Raw genomic sequence first — 16,812 nt, forward strand, 5'->3', positions numbered from 1 at the left:
CCTCGGTTTTTTTTTGTCCTTTCCCCAACGAGGGCAACTGAGAAGAAATCCCTCCCTCGCGTCTTGTCGCCAACTTTTGCGAGTGGGAGGAAACCGGAGCGGTTCGACAGACCGCTCACACGGACGAGAACGGAACCGTCCAACAGCTACTGCAGCACAGATCGACACCGAGTAAACCTACTTGCTGTACTGCCTACCGCGGGCGCAACTGCGTCATCGCCTCTGGCCGACGGGGCAGCGCGGTTCGTGCCGTGCATCGATCCGGTGCGTGTTGCCCCGGGGTCGTGCCGAGCGCTCCCTGCGAAGCGACGTCCGACGTTTCGCTCCGCGCGCTTCCGGGAGTGGAAAAAAAAATTAACAACCGCATCGGCTCCCGATCTGGATTAGGTAGTTCCTGGAGCGAAACGTCGGCCGTCGTGCCGACCCGAACGCGCGTCGGAGAGAACTTAAGACCCTTCGTCCTTCATCTGTAATTGCAAGCCGTGCGGTTCGGTTTGTGCCACGCGCGCGCGCACACACGCACGCGCGCGCCGCTGAAGCGGAAAATGACGATGAACCGACTACAGCCCGGTAAACGGTAATGCCCCAAGCGAGAATGAATCGCTATGAACACAGCAACAGAATGGGCTTCAATGGCTGTGCCAAAAAACCGTCTCAGCTCGCAACTCTCCCCCGACTTCCCTCTCCGGGATTCAGGTATAAAAATAAGTAAATACATCGAGAAGTAGATAAATAGGTAACTAAATACATCGCGTGAAAAAATAAAAAAAAGCAAATCTCGTCCTATTTCAGCAAAGTCGCGGAGAGTCAAACGGCCCTGTGCTGCCCGCCACCTGGAGGCCGCCCAGAAATTCCTAGAGCTACTCCTCGATTCCTGGGGTGATCACCGAGATTTCTGGGGTTACCCCGAGATTCCTGTGGTTACCACCGAGATTCCTGGGGTTACCACCGAGATTTCTGGGGTTACCACCGAGATTTCTGGGGTTACCACCGAGATTCCTGGGGTTACCACCGAGATTCCTGGAGCAGGCCCCGGGTTGCAATTCTTTTCCCAATGTTGACGATGACAAAGGAACCCAACGTGTTCCACCATCCACACGTATCCGTTGTGGTAAAGTAAATGTGCAATAACGTAAAGTAAACGTTGTGCAATAACGTAAACCTTGCGTAATAACGTAACGTAAACGTGTAATAACGTAATGTAAACGTTGTGTAATAACGTAACCGTTGTATAATAACGTAACGTAAACATTGCGTAATAGTGTAACAGAAACGTGTAATAGCGTAACCATTGTGTAATAACGTAACGTAAACGTGTAACAACGTAACGTAAACATGGAGTAACGTAACATAAACATGTAATAACGTAACGTAAACATGTAATAACGTAGCGTACACGTGTAATAACGTAAACATTGCGTAATAAAGTAACGCAAACGTGTAATAACGTATTGCCCCCTCATTGCGTACAAAAGTGGCATCTCCCAATGCTGCGTGACACCACGTGTCCTCTTTTGCGGGGGGAGGGGGGGGGCATGGAAGTGACATTGTGATGCGATAGATTTACATTGGTGCATCCAAGTTAATTGATTACATTGGCGAGTCCATGTTGATCGATTGCATCGGTGCATCCAAGTTAATTGATTGCATTGGTGAGTCTTAGTTGATTGACTACATTTGTGCATCCAAGTTGATCGATTACTTTGATGGGTCTCAGTTGATTGATTTCATTGGTGAGTCTAAGTTGATGGATTGCATTGATGAGGCCTAGTTGATAGATTGCATTGGTGAGTCTCAGTGGATTGACTACATTTGTGCATCCAAGTTGATCGATTACTTTGATGGGTCTTAGTTGATGGACTACATTGGTGCATCCAAGTCGAAATATTACATTGGTGAGTCGAAATTGATAGATTTATATTGGTGCATCAAAGTCGATAGACTGCATCGGTGCGTCCCAGTTGGGATCGGTGCACGGTGCACAGTCAACAACAACAACAACAGCAAAAACCTCACTTCGTGTTTTACATCGTTTCCGGCGACGCAACATTGTTTTTTTGGCGGATCAATCCGAACTAGAAAATAGAAGAAAAAAAACATTCGTTACAATTATACAAAACATCGTTGTAGTGGGGGCTCCAAATGTTCCCGAACGCGACAACGCTCGCCAACGATTGGTGTCAGGCGCGCATCGCACGTTCAAGGTGGGAACCTCGCCGTGCCTCAAGACTCAATTATCGCGAGGGGTCCTGCCGAGGTTGGGATGTTTGACCAATTCTATTTAAATTAGTTTTTTTTCGTTTTTTATCTTCTTCACCACGTGGGAGCGAAAGCCGGAGGACCCGGAGAAAACCCGCGCGTGTACGCGATGGTAACGACTCAAACAGCCGCACGGAAAGGCGGTAACCCCCCGCCGTCCCCACCCAGCCGCTACGCGCACCACCAAACATCTCTTGGCCACTTGTAATTGCGTACGAAACGTATACTTTGTACGAAAGGAAAACCCTCGCCGATGCGTCGTTTTAACATTATTTTATTATTATTATCGTTTACGACGCTTGTGTTGCCCGCGTAAAGGCTCGGCGAGTCTCGAGACTTTAATTTAGCGGGAGGGTCCTGCCACAGACTTTTCACAGTCGGCGGGTTTGGGGTGTAGCGATGCCACCGCTGTAATCCGAATTGACGACCGGAAACATTGTTTCGCGGGCGATTTTTCAGCATCGGGATGATTTTGGCCAACGCCCGGTTAAGATTGCGATGTTTTTTTTTCTCCCCTTCTTTTCTTTAGCCACGGGAGAGAACCGGAGAACCCGGAGGGGACCCGTGGGGAACAGGCGCAGAAGCCACAAACCCACGCATGGAAAACCACGCGAGGTCGGGGAATCGAACCCAGGCGCTTGTTTGTTGCGAGCCGTCAGCATGACCACCGCCACCGTGACGCCACTCAACACCAGCCTTTGACGTTCCTTGTTTTTTGTTTTGGTTGTTCCGAGATCGGCATATGAAACCCTCTCTCGGGAGTACACTGTGATTCGTAATTGTTTAGGTTAGCTCCTTGTCGGTATCGTGCCAAATCAGAACAATTTTATATATACTTAATTTTGTTTTATCGTACATTGTCGTAAAACATGACACGCTGCTGATCCGTTTCCCCACCCTTCCCCGACTTCTCCCAAATGTCTAAAAAAAAAAAGATCGCGAACCAACAACCCCCTCCCTCCAACACCCCCACCCCCCCCTGGATATGTGGGGAGGGGGCGGAGGAAAGGGAGTGGGGACGGGAGAGAGATGGCGCCTTCATATGAACCACTCTTTCTTGCTCTCCTCGATGGGCTCCGAGAAGGCCGGGTCGTGGTCCATGATGGCCGAGTCGCCGTGGTCGGCCGTGTCGGAGCCCTTCACCTCGTGCGTGTGGTACGTGCCCTTGTGCCGCAGCAGGCACCGCGCCAGCAGCGCCAGCAGCGCCAGCAGCGCAAAGCACACCGCAGCGATGACCCCTGCACGCGGCGCAAGCAGAAGGATCGTCAGCACCAGCAGCAGCACCAGCAGCGCGAAGCACACCGCAGAGATGTTCCTGTTGCAAGGCGGCGTTAATGACAAAGTGTGCGTGTAAGATATTATTTATTTATTTATTCGCGATGTTCCATGTCGAAACTGCGGGCACTTCGTTCAGGTACCCGTGGAATTGTACGACGTGTAAATTGTCGAAAAGTCGCACGTTTGGAACCCCCTGGATACAACGGAACCGTGCCGATGCTGCTACTGCTGCATCGGAAAACAACTCCAGGCTCCAGGGTTTGCGTCGGAAAATAACTCCTGGCTCCTGGTTTTGCATCGGAAAAACAACTCCTGGCTCCTAGTTTTTCGTCGGAAAACAAACTCCTGGCTCCTGGTTTTGCGCCAGAAAACAACTCCTGGCTCCTGGTTTTGCATCGGAAAAACAACTCCAGGCTCCTAGTTTTGCATCGGAAAATAACTTCTGGCTCCTTGTTTTGCGTCGGAAAACAACTCCTGGCTCCTAGTTTTGCGTCGGGAAAACAATTCCTGGCTCCTGGTTTTGCGTCGGAAAACAACTCCTGGCTCCTAGTTTTGCGTCGGGAAAACAATTCCTGGCTCCTGGTTTTGCGTCGGAAAAACAACTCCTGGCTCCTGGTTTTGCGTCGGAAAATAACTCCTGGCTCCTTGTTTTGCGTCGGAAAACAACTCCTGGCTCCTGGTTTTGCGTCGGAAAATAACTTCTGACTCCTTGTTTTGCGTCGGAAAATAACTCCTGGCTCCTAGTTTTGCGTCGGAAAACAATTCCTGGCTCCTGGTTTTGCATCGGAAAAACAACTCCTGGCTCCAGGTGAAATGAACTGATCCAACCCACACCACCCTTAACACGACTGACTTAGAGCAGTGCCAAGTTTGGTACAAAGATAAAGACCCCCACCCCTTTAACAGACTGGTGGGGCAAGTGCTTTTTTGCAGAGCACCGATTCATTGCGGTCGGCACGGCGCACGAGCGGTTGGGTGGCAGACACCACGTTCAGACCAACTTTGCCTCCCCGGTGTAACCCAGGGTAACCCAGAGTAACCCAGGGTAACCCAGAATAACCCAGGGTAACCCAGAGTAACCCAGAGCCACACTGCTCTGGGTTACTTATTTGAGGCTGAGTCGACCTTACGGGAGACCCGGGACCGGTTCAGATAATCGTCACTGGTGGTGGCCGTGAGCGGGAATCGAACTCGGGTCTCTGCCGGGTTCGTAGCGCAGCTTGGCGCTAATCGATAAACTACCGCTGCCCAGAGACAAAGGTCACCCGTATAGCCTTAACATACTTTTGGGGCAAGTTCTGTTAGCGAGTACCTATGAAGGCCGGAACAGCACACGAGGGGGTGGGTGGCCAACACCACGCCCCCAGCCGCCTTTGTCTCCCTAGTGGCAATGCTTACACACCTCACCAGGTACTCATTTGAGGCTGAGTCGACCTGGTGGAGGTCCAGGACCGGTTCAGATTATCGTGACTGGTGTTGGCCGTGAGCGGGAATCGAACCCGGATCGCCGGGTTCATAGTTCAGCGTAGCGCTAACCGCTACACTACCGCTCCCCAGAGACACACACACTGAGACACACACCCACTTTACCCAAACCAAGCAGGGATACTTATCAAACGCGCACACACACCCACTCTTTCAAGAGCGACTCCTCCCACCCTCCCCCCACTCTGCTCCCCACTCGCCTTCTCCCTGCAAGCTCCCCACTCTCCTCCTTCTCCTCCCGCTCCTCGTCTCTCCCCTCGTTTCACACTCTCCCATCCCGGGGGCCAACGCAATCAAACGCGTGGATCATTCCCGTGGAGGCGCAGCTGAGAGTGAATCATTCGCGAATTACCGCGCGCGCTACGGAGAGCAGAGCGCACACCACCGCCAAACTCCACCCCCCACCAGCCCCCCCACCACCCCCCCCACACCAGCCCCACCCCCTCTCGAATCACCGGGGCCACGTGGCGTCTACTGCGCTAATTCCCCCGGGGGGGGCGGGCGGTGTGGGGATCAAGCCCGGGGCCCTCTAATGAGACCGGACGGGGGGCGGAGGAAGCGGCCGAGAGGTAACGAAGAGAATCGAAATCGACGAGGCGGGGAGAGGAGAGCTGCTGCTGCGAGAGGTGCCAGGGGTGGGGGGGGGAGGTTGCCGAGGGTTCAGTGTGAAAGCGGAGTCAGACTAAAGCCTACATGCCCAGAGGTTTGTACGTGGGGTAAACGGAATGCCCGTAACGTGACATCGGGAAAACGGAATGCCCAGAGGCTAACACGGGGACAACGGAATGTCCATGGTTTTTTGACCTTCCCCGCACCTCCGATTAGCACGGTTGGTTCTACGTACGGTGCAAAAAAAGTTCAACATGCATACGACATTGGGAAGACGGAATGCCCGTAGGCAAACTTTGCATGACCCCATCTAAGTCTATGGGCATTGGTTTTCCTTTAAATAATTGTAGTCTGTTGCATTCGTTATCGTCGTCGTAGAAGAAGAATCGTCACGGTTCATCGATTTGTGAAACACTGTCGTCATCATCATCATCGCATGCGTTCAATTCCCACTCAGCATCGTTGATTCCCACATTATAAAAGTTGAGTCCAAAAATAATTCCCCGCGTCATCATCAAACATCATCGTCGTCAATTTTCAATGCATCCGCAACTCTAATACAAATCCCCATCATCATCATCATCACGTAAATCTGCGTAATTAATGCAAAGTAATAAAAACAATCTAAAAATATCGTCAACTTGTAACGTGACACCCAAAGGCATTCACTAATTTTCGCTGACAGCGAACGACTGAGAGTCACAGACAAGCGGGAAAATTTCATCGGCCAATTAACGAGGGCTTATTAACTAACTCTAACTCACGAACTAACTTTTTTTTTATTTTTACCAGGTAAGGCCCACTGAACTCTACATCTTTTTTTAAAATCAGAATTGATCTGGCTACAAATGATACCTCAACGAAGTTGCTTATCACGTGGACATTTTTATAGCAGTCGCAAAATACTCTAAACGCGTGTTTCTAAACGTGGAGGGGAAACCCGGACGACCTGGTGAAAAATCCATGCGACCATGGAGAGAGAGACATGCAAACTCCAAATATACAGGGTCGGGATCGAACCCACGACCTCCTGTACACCAGGCGAGGCAGCTAACATCTCCTAGCCACCGTGATGATGTTGAGAGAGAGACACGCAAACTCCAAATATACAGCAAGCGTCAGGGTCGGGATCAAACCCACGACCTCTTGTATACCAGGCGAGGTAGTTAACATCTCCTAGCCACCGTGATGATGATGATAGAGAGACACGCAAACTCCAAATATACAGCAGGCTTCAGGGTCGGGATCGAACCCACGACCTCCTGTATACCAGGCGGGGTAGTTAACATCTCCTAGCCACCGTGGTGATGATGAGAGAGAGACACGCAAACTACAAATATACAGCAGGCTTCAGGGTCGGGATCGAACCCACGGCCTCCTGTATACCAGGCGAGGTAGTTAACATCTCGCCACGGTGGCACATATGGGAGGAAACCGGAGCACCCGGAAGAAGAACCCACGCATGCGAGGGGGAAACACTCTATCACACGCACACGGCACCACAGGTGGAGTCAACATTGTTTGCTGTAGATTTAAAGCTTTCGTGACTGCAAGGATTCATACTCTTATGTTTTTTTTCGGTAAAGTCACGTAGGTAAAAAAAATAAAATTAAAATTAATAAAAGTAATAGTAGAAATAAAATAAAATAATTGATTAATTTTAATTTTTTACCTACGTGACTTTACCGGAAAAAAACCTAAGAGTATTGTTTGCTGTACCGCCTTCTCCTAGCCAGCTCGGATATGAGCTCCTCCTCGACGCCCACGGGGAAGGGAGTTTCACAGCCTCACCATCTGTGCCCGTGATCCAACAACCCTCACTGCTGCCTCCACAGCGTTTGGTTGCAGGTAGCAGCGTGCAGCAGCAGCAGCAGCAGAAGCAGCAGCAGAAGCAGCAGCAGCAGCAGAAGCAGCAGCAGCAGAAGCAGCAGCAGCAGCAGCAGCAGAAGCAGCAGCAGCAGCAGAAGCAGCAGCAGCAGAAGCAGCAGAAGCAGCAGCAGAAGCAGCAGCAGCAGAAGCAGCAGAAGCAGCAGCAGCAGCAGAAGCAGCAGCAGCAGCAGAAGCAGCAGCAGCAGAAGCAGCAGCAGCAGCAGAAGCAGCAGCAGCAGAAGCAGCAGCAGCAGCAGCAGCAGCAGCAGAAGCAGCAGCAGCAGCAGAAGCAGCAGCAGCAGCAGAAGCAGCAGCAGCAGCAGAAGCAGCAGCAGCAGCAGAAGCAGCAGCAGCAGCAGAAGCAGCAGCAGCAGCAGAAGCAGCAGCAGCAGCAGAAGCAGCAGCAGCAGAAGCAGCAGCAGCAGCAGAAGCAGCAGCAGCAGCAGAAGCAGCAGCAGCAGCAGAAGCAGCAGCAGCAGCAGCAGAAGCAGCAGCAGCAGCAGCAGCAGAAGCAGCAGCAGCAGCAGCAGAAGCAGCAGCAGCAGCAGAAGCAGCAGCAGCAGCAGAAGCAGCAGCAGCAGCAGAAGCAGCAGCAGCAGCAGAAGCAGCAGCAGCAGCAGAAGCAGCAGCAGCAGCAGCAGCAGAAGCAGCAGCAGCAGCAGAAGCAGCAGCAGCAGCAGAAGCAGCAGCAGCAGCAGAAGCAGCAGCAGAAGCAGCAGCAGCAGAAGCAGCAGCAGCAGCAGAAGCAGCAGCAGCAGCAGAAGCAGCAGCAGCAGAAGCAGCAGCAGCAGCAGAAGCAGCAGCAGCAGCAGAAGCAGCAGCAGCAGCAGAAGCAGCAGCAGCAGCAGCAGAAGCAGCAGCAGCAGCAGCAGAAGCAGCAGCAGCAGCAGAAGCAGCAGCAGCAGCAGCAGCAGAAGCAGCAGCAGCAGCAGCAGCAGAAGCAGCAGCAGCAGCAGCAGCAGAAGCAGCAGCAGCAGCAGCAGCAGCAGCAGAAGCAGCAGCAGCAGCAGCAGCAGCAGAAGCAGCAGCAGCAGCAGCAGCAGCAGAAGCAGCAGCAGCAGCAGAAGCAGCAGCAGCAGCAGCAGCAGAAGCAGCAGCAGCAGCAGAAGCAGCAGCAGCAGCAGCAGAAGCAGCAGCAGCAGCAGCAGAAGCAGCAGCAGCAGCAGCAGAAGCAGCAGCAGCAGCAGCAGAAGCAGCAGCAGCAGCAGAAGCAGCAGCAGCAGCAGCAGAAGCAGCAGCAGCAGCAGAAGCAGCAGCAGCAGCAGCAGAAGCAGCAGCAGCAGCAGAAGCAGAAGCAGCAGCAGCAGCAGAAGCAGCAGCAGCAGCAGCAGCAGAAGCAGCAGCAGCAGCAGCAGAAGCAGCAGCAGCAGCAGAAGCAGCAGCAGCAGCAGAAGCAGCAGCAGCAGAAGCAGCAGCAGCAGCAGAAGCAGCAGCAGCAGCAGCAGAAGCAGCAGCAGCAGCAGCAGAAGCAGCAGCAGCAGCAGCAGAAGCAGCAGCAGCAGCAGAAGCAGCAGCAGCAGAAGCAGCAGCAGCAGCAGCAGCAGCAGAAGCAGCAGCAGCAGCAGCAGAAGCAGCAGCAGCAGCAGCAGAAGCAGCAGCAGCAGCAGCAGAAGCAGCAGCAGCAGCAGAAGCAGCAGCAGCAGCAGCAGAAGCAGCAGCAGCAGCAGCAGAAGCAGCAGCAGCAGCAGAAGCAGAAGCAGCAGCAGCAGCAGAAGCAGCAGCAGCAGCAGAAGCAGCAGCAGCAGCAGAAGCAGCAGCAGAAGCAGAAGCAGCAGCAGCAGCAGAAGCAGCAGCAGCAGCAGAAGCAGCAGCAGCAGCAGAAGCAGCAGCAGCAGCAGAAGCAGCAGCAGCAGCAGAAGCAGCAGCAGCAGCAGAAGCAGCAGCAGCAGCAGAAGCAGCAGCAGCAGCAGAAGCAGCAGCAGCAGAAGCAGCAGCAGCAGAAGCAGCAGCAGCCACCCTCTTGTGAACAGGAGTCTACTAAACAACCCTCGTCTCGTTCACGAGCGTTGCTTTGTCTTACTCCAGGTCCGTGCGGGAGTTGGCGCAGATGGGGAGCGCACTCGCAGGTGCATAGAAGTACAGTACAACGACGTGTTTTTCATCATCGCTCCGCATTCGTCACCGACATCGCGATGGAGCCCCAAATCATCGTCGCTGTGCAATCGCCAACAATATCGTCGTCAGCCTCATCACACTCATCGCCGTGATCACTGACTGCAAGTGTGAGAGTGAGTGAGTGTAAGAGTGTGAGTGAGTGTGAGTGAGTGAGTGTGAGAGAGTGTGTGAGAGTGAGTATATGTGTAAGTGAGTGTGTGTGAGAGTGAGTGAGTGTGAGTGTGTGTGAGTGTATGAATGTGTGAGTGTGAGAGGGTGAGTGAGTGAGAGTGTGTGTGAGTGTATGAATGTGAGAGTGAGTGTGAGTGTGAGTCTGTGAGTGTGAGTGAGTGTGAGTGTATGAATGTGAGAGTGAGTGAGTGTGAGTCTGTGAGTGTGAGAGAGTGAGTGAGTGAGTGTGAGTCTGTGAGTGTGAGTGAGTGTGTGTGAGTGAGTGTGAGTGAGTGTGAGAGAGTGTGTGAGAGTGAGTGTATGTGTAAGTGAGTGTGTGTGAGAGTGAGTGTGAGTGAGTGTGTGAGAGTGAGTGTATGTGTAAGTGAGTGTGTGTGAGAGTGAGTGAGTGTGAGTCTGTGAGTGTGAGAGGGTGAGTGAGTGAATGTGAGAGTGAATGTGAGAGTGTATGAGTGTGAGAGTGAGTGAGTGTGAGAGTGAATGTGAGAGTGTATGAGTGTGAGTGAGTGTGAGAGTGAATGTGAGAGTGTATGGGTGTGAGAGTGAATGTGAGAGTGTATGAGTGTGAGAGTGAGTGAGTGTGAGAGTGAATGTGAGAGTGTATGGGTGTGAGAGTGAATGTGAGTGTATGAGTGTGAGAGTGAATGTGAGAGTGTATGAGTGTGAGTGAGTGTGTGTGGTGCAGTGAGTGTGTGTGGTGCAGTGAGTGACTCACCCCCGATAATAGCCGATCTCGTGTTGTTTCCCTTCGACACGCGCTCCCCATCGCCCGCTCCGTTGATTCCATCTGCAACAGCAACAGCAGACGGAAGGATGCACAAGCGCTGTTAGCGAGCACCTATTAAGGCCGTCTTCTCGGCACCGACCTTCGCGATCGCATCACGCCAGGTACTTATTTAAGGCCGAGTCGACCTACGGGAGGTCCTGGACAAGTTTCATATATCGTATGTCACCGATGTTAGTCGTGACTTGGAATCGAACTGAGGTGGCTGGCTTCGTCAAGTACTTTTTACGACCGCCCCCACCCCCTGTTGCGCACACACACACTCAAACACACACTCAATCAAAGTACAAAGATAAAGATCCCCCGTATAGCCTTAACAGACTGTTGGGTCAAGTGCTGTGAGCGAGCACCGATGAAGGCCGGTACGGCACACGAGGGGGTGGGTGCCCAACACACTCAGACACACACTCAGACACACACTCAGACACATACTCAGACACATACTCAGACACACACTAAGACACACACTCGGACACACACGAGATTTAGCAAGGCGGCTCGGTGCGAACAAGGCAACCAGCAACAACAAAAACAACCAAACACAACATACCGTAGGCGATTTCCGAATCGAATTACAAGCTGGAATCACAGCGCTTTGACCCAATAATGCCGAAGTGTAATTTCGGGGCTCGGGATTTTTGGGGGCCTCAGACTTGGGGCTCCCTATCTCTCTCTCTCTGCCGGAAGAACCTGGCGACTGACCGCTGAGATTCTCCCATTTCGAAAGAAACTAAAAACATTCTTTATTATTTTATTACTTCCCTTCTACGTGACTTTACCGAAAGATCCAAGAAGATGAATCCCTGCAGTCACGAAAGCTTTAAATCGAAACATTCTTACTGCCTCGGATATGTTCCATAAACTCGAGACGTTCTGTTTCTCTTTTGTTTTTCTGTACGGCGCTCTGAAGCCCTCCGTTGGGTCTGCTGCACACTGTAAAAACTTAACTCGTAACAATAATAGTCCATGGGAGGTTTTTTGGGGGGGTTACATCGTGTAAATATTTATGGCTGATATTGGTCGCGAAAGCCTACGTGTTGAACCAAAAATAATCCTGTAATTATAATAATGACAAATGCGTAAAGGAGGGGACTACTTCTTCAGGAAGTGCTGGATGGTTTCTTAACATTACAGCTGTTTTTTCTTTTTTACAAATCCGTGTGTCTTGCGTGAAACTGAATTCACATTACGCAATCCTCCGACCGTGATGCCTGCTGCCGTATATATTTAGGAGTTTGCGTCTAGCTCTCTCTCTCTCTCCCCCGTGGTCGCGTGGATTTTTCTCCGGGTCCTCCGGTTCCCCCCCCCCCCCCTCCACATTCAGAATCGACTTCACGCGTTCCGAGTATTCGGCCGCTCGAGATTTCCACGCGGTGATGATAAGCCGCACGTCGTGGAGAGCTCTCGTTTGTGATGTACAAGTCGCTTCTGAAACAGAGCTCCACACAGCTCCGCGGGGCTTTCCTTACCTGGTCAAATACAGAATAAAAACATAATAAAATAAAATTCTCACGACGTTTCGGCCACAACACAAGCAGCCGTCCTCAGGTGAAGAAACAGAGCTGTCGGAAAGACAGCGCTCCAATGAACACTGCTCAGCTTGGCAGCGTATTGAAGCTGGGTGGGAGGTCTTTCCGACGGCTCTGTTTCTTCACCTGAGGACGGCTGCTTGTGTTGTGGCCGAAACGTCGTGAGAATTTTATGTTTAATTTTTATTATTTTATTATTTCCCTTCTACGTGACTTCACCGAAAGAACCAAGAAGATGAATCCCTGCAGTCACGAAAGAAGCTTTAAATAGAAATATAATTTTTTTAAAAATAGTTAAGTGGTCGCTTTGATATCCTCTCCTCCGAGCCACGCGTTCCCCTTTCCTGCCTCCCAATGGAATCCCCCGCGCGCTTCGTTCACCGGCAAGCTCGACGCCGCGAGTCTCCCGCCGCCGGCGACTCACCGAGGCCGCGAGCCTCCCCCCGCCGACTCACCGAGGCCGTGCGCCCACGGCTGGGTGCTGCTGGAGGCTGGGGGCACGGTGAGGGGCACGGCGCCGCAGCCCGACTGCAGGAGGCGCCCCCGCACGGTGACCCAGGGCGGCGGGGTGGCGCGCAGGGCCGCCTTGAGCGGCGCCGCGCCGTTGAACTCGACGCGCGACAGGCACCCGCTGAACCCCGGCGAGTTCGCGCGCAGCACCTCCGCGTCCACGCCGCCCGAGTCTGGCGGCACGCAGGCGGACGGATGGATGGATGGAAGGTTAGATGGACAGATGAACGGATGGATGGAAGGTTAGATGGACAGATGAACGAACGGACGGATGGATGGATGGAAGGTTAGATGGACAGATGAACGGACGGATGGATGGATGGAAGGTTAGATGGACAGATGAACGGACGGACGGATGGATGGAAGGTTAGATGGACAGATGAACGGACGGACGGATGGATGGAAGGTTAGATGGACAGATGAACGGACGGATGGATGGATGGATGGAAGGTTAGATGGACAGATGAACGGACGGACGGATGGACGAATAGATGGACAGATGAACAAACGGATGGGCAGACGGACAAATAGACATACGAATCAGAATCTGTATTTATACTGGAGGAATCCTATGAGCTATAAAGTTATTTTTCACCGATGTCCAGTACGATGGACGGATCGTCAAATCAACAGATGCGTAGACGAACAGACGGATGAACGGACGGGCAGACAAATTGAAAGACGACAATCGCCCAAGGCTCACTTGAGCATGGAGACAACAACTTTCATTTGGGGGCTGGTGGCCTCCATCTGAAACCTAGCCGTGAACAAAACGACTCGGTGGTAGCACCGCCACCACCACCGCCACCACCACCACCACAACCACCGCGACGATCCGGCTCGCATGACTCCAGGCTCACCAAAGCTCTCGTCATCTAAGCGATCAGACGACCACCACCACAGCGACCGCGGCGTTGGTGAACGTGTGGGAGAGGACACGGAAACACCCACGAGGTGGATCATCGACAACTTCCACACACACAAAGAAAACACCGACAGGGCGCGCTCGGATAGAAAAAAAAATCTCGGCGCGCGAATTCCACGACAGGCTGAGAAGGACACCGCGCTAGAGCAAGGAGCTGTCCGCCGTGAGGGTCAAAGAGCGACTCGCTGGGGCCTTCGCTCCAGCAGGGGCTGCCCTGGTTGGCACCCTGCACACCCAACGAGCAGTGTCTACGACTAGCCACGTGCCACCGACTCTGCTCTGCCAGCGGCCAGGCTAATGTTGTTCGCAGAGCTCAATTAAGCCTCGCGCGCGCGCGCGCGTGAGTTCAATTTGCTCAGCCGTGCGCCGACGTCTCCCATCGCCGACTGCGCGGCGCGATGTGGTGCGATGTGGTGCGATGTGGTGTGGCCTTCAGGCCGTGCGGACCCGCTGGGGGGAGACTAAGCGGTGTCAGCGAGAACCCATTCAAGGCACCGCACGGCGCACACCGAGAAAGGGCGACGTGTCCAGCACGACGCTCAGCCTCTGTGTCTCCACTTGAATTGCGTGCGGACAAACACAAAAATAAACAAAGATCCCCCCCCCCCCCGTGTAGCCTTTTTTTAACACGGACTGTTGGGGCAAGGGCTGTTAGCGAGCGCCTATTAAGGCCGGCACGGCACACGGGGGGGGGCGGTGGTGGCGAAGCCAGCGGCTTGATCATGTCCTGGCCACCCACTGGTGCTTGTCACACCGTAGCAGGGCCCTCGGAATTGTAGGCTGAGTAGACCTACAGGCAGGCCAGGCCAGGTTCCACTTGAGACACTCATTGCCACCGATGACAGTGTATTTAGGGATAATGATGCTGTCCTACAAGTGAAGCTAAGGCAATGAAATGTGCTGTTTTAGTAAAAAAATTATAAATGGTTTGGATGAGTGCGCGTGTGCCTACGCGCGTGTAAGTGACCGGGGGAGCGGTGGCACAGCGGTTAGCGCACTCCGCTACTCATCCGGCCATCAGATTTCGATTCCCACCCACGCCTATCATGAGCGGCGATTATCCGAATCGGTCGCGGGTCTTCCCCTAGGTCGACTCGGCCTGAAATGGGTACCCTGTACACTGTGCGCACACATCGGCACCCACCCAGCCATCGTGTGCCATGGCGACCTTCATAGGTGGCTACTCGCTGTTGGAAATTGCCCTCAAACAGAACTGCTAAAGGCTTACACGGGGGGTGGTAGGGGGGAGGAGGCGTGTGTGTGTATAAAATACTGTGCATGTCTCTAATGGGCAAGAGATTCGCGCGAGTGGCCAAGGATGCTGATGAGTATTCCGGTGTACAAAAACAACAACTCCAAAAAACGATTAGCGCGAAAAGAAAGAACCCCTGGCATCGTAGGATAATCGTACAGCCCGCGTGTGTAAGACAATCGCGGCGCTCTCGTCTCTCTCCTCAACTCTCTCGTTCCTCTCCTCAACTCTCTCGTTCTCCTGCCGAGTGCTTGGGCCGATGCCCACATCTCTCTCTTTTTTTAATTGATTGAATATTTTATTTGTTGGTTCACAAATGAATACAATCTATAGCCAAAATTTGCATATATATAATAAAACATTATTTACATCAAAAACAACAACCAGAAATTGGAGTTAACTGCTTGTTTTCATGAATTATAGTTTAAAAAATAAACATAACTAGAATGTGTTGCTCTGGAAAAAAAGAAAAGCCCAAATTCGGTTACCAGTTTTAACCGATTCAACAGTGAACAAGAGAGCGGCTTGTAGCTGCCCTTCTGAAAGTGAATATTGCCGCTACCACCTTTGAGTTTTCCCTCCATCACCGTCGTTTGCACCCGGTTCAGAGTTATAGATGCAGTCATTAAAGAACTGCCAATCTCTCATCCAATCGCGGGATCCAGGCAACAATTTTCATTTCCCCCAGAACACACAAAAAAAACATTGATTTCAACAGCCGTTTAATTGGCCGTCGTTAATTAACAGAACGCTTCCACGCCCGGGTGATGGAGAGAGAGAGAGAGAGAAGTGCGATCGAGACGGGAGAGATAATGTTTGAGAGAGAGAGGAGAGAGTGCGAAAGAGAGAGGGGGGTGGGAGGAGGGGGAGATATCACACATCAATTTACGCGCTCCGCACTTCTCCGCACTGCTCTCTCAGCAACGCATGCCACTCACACACTTCCCCTTGCTCGCTCTCCTCCCTAACTCCCTCCTCTCTCTCTCCCTCTACTCCCCCCCCCACACTCTACCATCCCACATCGAGCCATGTTCAACTCTAAATGGGGGCGTTAAGAGCCCCGTACCTAACAGCCCCTGCGAGACCAATTTGTGATCTTGTTGGTGTGAGAGGGAGCTCAGGGAGACATCTCGGTTGTGGCATGGCCAGATGGAGGAGGGGGGGGAGGAGGAGTGGAGGGGAGGAGGGGAGGGGAGGAGACGGTAGCGATACTGAGCACTTCTTACCCACTGCTTCTGATTAGTTCTCCGATTTTTTACTTTCGGGCTTCGGGTGGTTTAAGTTGCGGCGCTCTTATCGACGCGTCTGAAGAAGGCTCCTGTGGCGAAACGTCGGGCATACCCCGAAATGCGGCGCCGAGGAGGCGTGCGGGCGAACATGGCAGGCGGGATCGCCGCGGAGAATTTCCTGCCGCGTGTTTTGTCGCTGATCGGGAGACACCGCGCGAGAGGCTCTCTCTTTGTCGCGTCGGATCGCGCAGAGATTTTTTTTATATTTTTTTGCATCCCTCTTCATTCGAGTCCGTGGATGCCAGCCTGGCGATGCCGCCTTGTTGTGAGTACCGGCGTAACGTCACGGTGCTCGACCTGTAAACGTTGCAGTGGGTTTACTCTCCCAACACACAACCGGTTGAGCGCTGTACCAGGAGCAAAATGGGCCACGTTTTGTTTACGTGGCAAAACACCTCACTAGACTCTTTGGTTCTTTCGGTAAAGTCACGTGGGTAGAAATAAAATAAAACAAATCACGACGTTCCGATCGCAACACAAGCGGTCGTCATCAGGCGATCGAAACGTCGTGATTTGTTTAATTTTATTTCTACCCACGTGACTTTACCGAAAGATCCAAACAGTATGGATTCCTGCAGTCACGAAAACTTCAAATCAAGATTGAACCCCTTACTAGTTGGCTGTGCCGGGTGGTGGCGGGTTCAATGGCACAACATTTATAATTTAACATTGGCCGCGAAAGCCGACTGCTGCTATACTGCTACTTGTTAAACTGGAGACACCGAAACATTCGTGAC

At 52.5% G+C, this 16,812-nt stretch overlaps 1 protein-coding gene across 1 annotated transcript in view; it reads right to left on the bottom strand.

The window, feature by feature from the left end:
* Positions 1–1,111: 1,111 nt before the first annotated feature.
* Positions 1,112–16,812, bottom strand: part of LOC144938229 (contactin-associated protein-like 2) — a 137,787-nt gene continuing 122,086 nt past the window's right edge. The window contains exons 22-24 of the mRNA XM_078866054.1: positions 12,555–12,782; positions 10,502–10,573; positions 1,112–3,497 (exon numbers count right to left, since the gene is read on the bottom strand). Coding sequence (XP_078722180.1) covers positions 3,298–3,497; positions 10,502–10,573; positions 12,555–12,782 — 500 coding nt within the window. The 3' untranslated portion in view covers positions 1,112–3,297. The remainder of the gene's footprint in view (positions 3,498–10,501; positions 10,574–12,554; positions 12,783–16,812) is intronic.

The sequence above is a fragment of the Lampetra fluviatilis genome, chromosome 21 (assembly GCF_964198595.1).
Source record: "Lampetra fluviatilis chromosome 21, kcLamFluv1.1, whole genome shotgun sequence".
NCBI lineage: Eukaryota > Metazoa > Chordata > Hyperoartia > Petromyzontiformes > Petromyzontidae > Lampetra > Lampetra fluviatilis.